Source organism: Aquarana catesbeiana, linkage group LG04, assembly GCF_042186555.1.
Source record: "Aquarana catesbeiana isolate 2022-GZ linkage group LG04, ASM4218655v1, whole genome shotgun sequence".
Taxonomy (NCBI): domain Eukaryota; kingdom Metazoa; phylum Chordata; class Amphibia; order Anura; family Ranidae; genus Aquarana; species Aquarana catesbeiana.
The window spans coordinates 346,283,477-346,289,476 of NC_133327.1; the positions used below are offsets into that span (position 1 = coordinate 346,283,477).

The 6,000-nt window shown below is 46.9% G+C and overlaps 1 protein-coding gene across 2 annotated transcripts in view; it reads right to left on the minus strand.

The window, feature by feature from the left end:
- The window catches only part of MMS22L (MMS22 like, DNA repair protein), a 153,043-nt gene extending 149,933 nt beyond the window's left edge, over positions 1–3,110 (minus strand). For both annotated transcript variants that reach the window (XM_073626972.1, XM_073626971.1), the window contains exon 1: positions 2,354–3,110. In XM_073626972.1, coding sequence (XP_073483073.1) covers positions 2,354–2,583 — 230 coding nt within the window. In that variant the 5' untranslated portion in view covers positions 2,584–3,110. The remainder of the gene's footprint in view (positions 1–2,353) is intronic.
- Positions 3,111–6,000: the final 2,890 nt, after the last annotated feature.

Genomic DNA, 6,000 nt, shown 5'->3' on the forward strand with positions numbered 1-6,000 from the left:
TCAGCAGTGTTTCTGTTTCTTCTTGCCGAAGGCTGCCATTCTGCTGAAGCCCAGAGCCCCAGCCGTAAATCATAAGACAGAACTAAACCCATCGATTTAACTGTTTTAAAAAACTGTTACACTACTGGAATGTCAGGATTGCTAACTGTCACATTTGTTTGTGTCCTCAATCAAACTGTCAAACCATCAAATGGCTGGTGTCATAACTCATTACATGTGCAACACCATGACAGTTGCAGATCAAACAGAAGCATCTTCCTTGGTTGTAAAAGGATAGGAGGGTTATAAAGAGAAGTATGGGATTTATTGTTTTTTAATCATACTTACCTCAGCGAATCGCCCCCCCCCCCCCCCCCCCCCCCCCCAATAAGGCTGAGAACCAAGCGACCAGACACCGCCGATTGCTCGGTTCTCAGAGCTCCGTGAGCAGAGAGCTGGCTAATGTCAGTCACTGGCTCTCTGCTCTGGCCCCCCCCCCCCAATGGAGCGCTGGGCTGTGGAGGGGGTGGGAGCGACACGGCCCTCCAAGAGGCTGAGCTGGGTGCCAGTCCACACAAGTGGGCGGATCCCGACTTCATTGGCGCAATCTTACCCGAGCCTGGACTAGCTCTGTGACGTCAGCCCGCTCTCTGCTGAAAACGGGTCACAAGAGCGCAGAACGAATTGCACTCCTGTGATCCACAGGAAAAGTACAGTCAAGCGAGCTTTGGTTGTACTTCTCCTTTAATTCTGCTGTAAAGTGTTACTAAACCCACAACAATAAAATCAGTCTTTATATGCAGTAAAGCAGGGGTCTCAAACTAGTGACTCTCCAGCTGTTGTGAACTTAAAAGTCCCATGAAGCATTGCAAGGCTGACAGCTACAAGCATGACTCCCACAGGCAAAGCATGATGGGACCTGTAGTTTCACAACAGCTGGAGGGCTGCCAGTTTGAGACCCCTGTAGTAAAGCATACTTGTTATACTCACTGTGGAACCTAAGGGGTTAATCCTCCACATTGTGTAAAAAGGCTGTTTGATCCTGCATGCACAGATCCTCCTCTTCTTCCACTCACTCCAGAACAGGTCTCAATAAGACAGAGTCACTCTGCACATGCTCAGTTTGGTGTGTATTGCTAGAGGTTTTGTTTTTTTTTTCTTGGGAGGGTGCATGTGATCAGCACAGGGCCAATCAGCACTGTCCAGACAGATGGTCAGGGGTCTTGGATGCTGATAGGAGAGCTCAGTGTAGTATGAAAACTCCTCCTAGAAGCTTTAAGCAGACACTGATAGAAGTTACAAGACTGCTCTACCTGCTGATGAGAAAAGGTATTTAGCAGTTCATATATATGAAAAGAATTGCATGTGCATGTTCTGTGTACTCTGGGAGACCAGATAAAGTGAATGCAGGGTCCTGGGTTTATTAACACTTTGAGGCTATCAGCAGATTGGCCTCTACAAACCCAGTAGTGCCTAAGCCACCGTTCACACTGTGCGATTTCAGATCTGCAGTCAATTTCAAAGCCACATGTATGTGCAACTTTGGGTGCGACTTGGAAGACATCTGTGCGGCATCATGCACAGATGTCTATGCAAGTCGCACCTGGAATCAGCAAAAGTAGTGCAGGAACTACTACGAGCGCAAAGTCAACGTCGCACCAATTTTAACAGTGTGATTGCCGGCGTTCTATCGAAAAATACATCCCGTCTGATAATGCCTCCAACGATCTGCGCATGCGCAAGACGTAACGGCACTCCAGCTGACAGGTTGATAAGCTGGCATGAGGTCAACACTGCACAGATCGTCTGAGGCATTATCCGACCCTCTGCAAAGGGAGAATGTAAATAGATTCTACCTGCCTCTCTGCTCATGCGGGAGAATTTACTGATCACATGACAGGCAGATTTCGGCGTGTTGCACGATTACATTCTCCCTTTCCAGATCAACTGATAATGCCTCCGATGAGCTGCACATGCACAGTTTTGACATCACGCCAGCTGATCAACATATTAGCTGGAGTGTCATTGTGTCCTGCGTATGCGCAGATCATCTGAGGCATTATCTGATGGGGATGCACTATTCCATAGAACACCGGCAATAGGCTGTGACTTTTCATGCAATGTGACCTGACAAATCGCATGACTAGTCGCTCCAATGTGAACGGGGCTAAAACTGGAGAGCAACTGAGCATGTGCAGAGCAGGGTGAGCGTGTATTATAGATTGTAAACAGACACTTATTGGTATAATGTGTTATAAAGTGATCTAGCAGGACTCGATTTTCTGACTAAAGTTCCACTTTCATGAAATCATGTCCTTCCCCTGACTCTACAGACACTGTGCTTTCTTCCCTCTTAGTGTGAGCCATGCCTCACCTCTTCAGAGAGCCGCTGGTCACATAGGAATCAAAGGGGAAGCTCTTCCCGCCATCTCTAGCCCCGTCCTGAGCACACGAGAAGCGCGGCGGTGTGCAGTGCTGGCTGCCCCCTAGCTCCGGGTTCTCGGAGAAGTACGGGGAGAATGGGGGAGTGAGCGAGCCGGAAAACTCTTCACTCATATTGCTCGTTCTCCATACACTGCCTACCCGGCCGGGACAATCCTTCATTCGGAGCCTAACACCTCCTGCGACATCACACCGCCTACAAGCCAATCAGAAAACGCGCTTCCGACACTAGCGAGCTCATTGATTGGAGCAAAATGCCGTGCGGGAAATATCAATGTATCTGCGGACTTTCTAACGCTGAAGTCGCGTGTCCAATGAGCTTTGCGCTAGAAGTAAGGGGGCGGGCATCCGGACAGCTGAGAACCTATCACCTGCATTTCCCCACAGGTCATGTGATGCAGACAGAAACGATATATCAGTGTGTGTGTTTAGCAGGTAATAGTTTAGCAAACATTGATATGGAAGTATTACCAACTGCAGCCAAAGTTTTTTTTTTTTGTTTTTTTTACAGTTCAGCGATAGAACTTCTATGAGCTTTTTATTGATGTTTGTGTCTCCTCTAGTTAGCTTTCTCCAGACTTCCTGTTTTGATGTTGCAGACAAAAGTTAAAGTGATTGTAAACCTAGTTGCACCACTTGTAACTACAGGTAAGCCTATAATAAGGCTTACCTGTAGGTACTGGAAATAACTCCTAATTTTATACATACCTCCCAACATTTTGAGATGGGAATGAGACACACCTACTAGCAAATGTGTGTAGGCATAGGACACCCCCCCGCCACACCCCCTTAACCACTTCCCGACCACCTCACGCAGATATATTGCAGCAGAAGGGCACGTACAGGCAGATTAACGTACCTGTACGTTGCCCTTTAAGAGGCAGCTCGCGGGCGCACACGTGCCACCAGGAGGACGGTGATTGCAGGTGCCGCAGACTTGATGTCCGTGGGGATACCCGCGATCGTCTCACGGTGAGGAAGAATGGGGAGATGCTAATGTAAACAATCATCTAACCATTCTGCCTAGTGACACTCTCACTGATCTCTGTACCCTGTAATCGGGAGTGGTGATCAGTGTAGTGTCACACACAGCCCCTCCCCCCCACAGTTAGAATTACTCCCTAGGACACACTTAACCCCTACAGCGCCACCTAGTGGTTAACCCCTTCACTACCAGTGACATTTTTACAGTAATCAATGCAATTTTTTAGCATTGATCGCTGTATTAATCCCAATGGTCCCAAAAATGTGTCAAAATTGTCCGATGTGTCCGCCATAATGTCGCAGTCACGATAAAAATCGCTGATCGCTGCCATTACTAGTAAAAAAAAAAATTATCCATAAAAACTATCCCCTATTTTGTAGACACTATAACTTTTGCACAAACCAATCAATAAACGCTTATTGCGTTTTTTTTTTACCAAAAATATGTAGAAGAATACGTATCGGCATAAACTGAGGAAAAACATTTTTTTTAATATATTTTTTGGGGGATATTTATTATAGCAAAAAGTAAAACATAATGCGTTTTTTTCAAAATTGTCGCTATTTTTTTGTTTATAACGCAAAAAATAAAAACCGCAGAGGTGATCAAATACCACCAAAAGAAAGCTCTATTTGTTGGAAAAAAAGGACGTCAATTTTGTTTGGGAGCCACGTCGCATGACCGCGCAATTGTCAGTTAAAGCGACGCAGTGCCGAATCGCAAAAAGTGCTCTGGTCTTTAGCCAGCTAAATGGTCCGGGGCTTAAGTGGTTAAAGGAGAATTAACCCAAAAAAAAGGTTAATTAAATCCACAAGTGCTTTTTTTTACCACCACTATTCCTTCATATTGGCTTTAAAAAATGTACAAATGCAACAATTTAGAAATTGGATGAAAGGTTTAGCACTGGGAAACACTTTTTGAAAGATAAAAAGTACATTTTATATACAACTATATAGATCAGATCAAAATGAGGGACAAATGAGGAGGAAAGAGGGATATTGCTCCAGATCAGGGACAGTCCCTCAAAATCAGGGACAGTTGGGAGGTATGTTTTATAGAGTTGCCACCTCATCCCTTTAAATCCGAACACATATTAATTACGGTTCTGAGGCTAAATGAATGCAGGTAAGACACTAAGTGAGTTTAGTTTCCACCGTAATCAGCCACAGAACCTGTGTACTTAATATGTGTTCGGGTTTAAAGGGATGAGGTGGTAACCCTTCTCCTAAACTTGTACAGTTTGGGAGATATTTACCATATACACCTGCAACAACGTCATCGGTGCATGCACACTGAAGAAAGGGCCGTTTCTAAGGGGCTCGTGCTGCGACTGGCAGCTCCCACGCGCATGAGCGACGTCACGCCACTCCAACTAGTCACAGAGCTGGAGTCCACGTCCCCGGAAGGAAGAGAGGTGAAGATGGATGCAGCCTGCAGCGGGGACATCGCGGGCTTTGTCAAAAAAAAAAAAAAAAAAAATTAATAGTCAGCAGCTACAAACAAATACTGCAGCTGCTGACTTTTGATAATCGGACATTTACCTGTCCCAGGGTCCAGCGATGGGGGGGAACAAAGGCCCGCACGTCTCCCCCTCCTCTCTGCGGTGCCGACATTGTCACTGTGGGCGCCCGGCTGTGGCTTCACAGCCAGGCACACACTGCGCATGCAGTGTGTTCCATTTTTGGGTGGAACTCCGCTTTAACTTCCGTTTCTATAACTGGAACCCCAGATAACAAAAAAAAAAACAGTTTGTTACTAAAGTGGAGAGAGGTTTGAAATTCTGACAGTTTTTTATTCTGATATCTTCCTTTCCCAGAGACATTTGTTTCCCTAATTTCCAATCCTAAACATTCTCTGCCTTAAAGTGTTTGTAAAGGTTCATTAAAAAAAAAAAAAACCTGTTATACTTACCTGCTCTGTGCAAGGGTTTTTCTGGGGTCCCCCGGCGGCGCTCCTGCTCCTCCTCTTCATCAGGTGCCCCCATGGAGAGCGGCTTTCTATGGGGGCACGCCCACAAGTTCCGCTGCTGCGTCCATTTACACAGACAGCAGGACTCGGCCCAGTCCCCCGCTCCTGTGTCACTGGATTTGAATGGCAGCAGCCAATGGCTCCTGCTGCTATCAGTCTATCCAATGAGGACCCGAGACAGTGGCTGGAGCTGCTGGGCTTGTTCTCGTCACTGGAACGATTGGGTTCAGGTAAGAAAAAGGGGGGTCTAGGGGGCAGCTGAAGCACAGAAGGTTTTTCACCTTAATGCATTAGGGTGAAAAACCATGAGACTTTACAACTGCTTTAAAGCAGTTGTAAAGCCCACTTTGTAATTTTTACCTACAGGTAAGCCTATAATGAAGCTTACCTGTAGGCAGTGGCGTCGCTAGGGGGTGGCTTTTGGGGCTGTAGCCCCAAATCAGGGGCCCATAGCCCCGAGTCTCTGCAGGGGTCCCAAGGGGAGGGGAGGCTCTCTGGGGACCCTGATGTAAGTGGGGGACTCACTGGTGACCCTGATTTAAGGGGGAGGCTCCCTGGGGACCCTGATTTAAGGGGGAGGCTCCCTGGGGACCCTGATTTAAGGGGGGCTCCCTGGGGACCCTAAT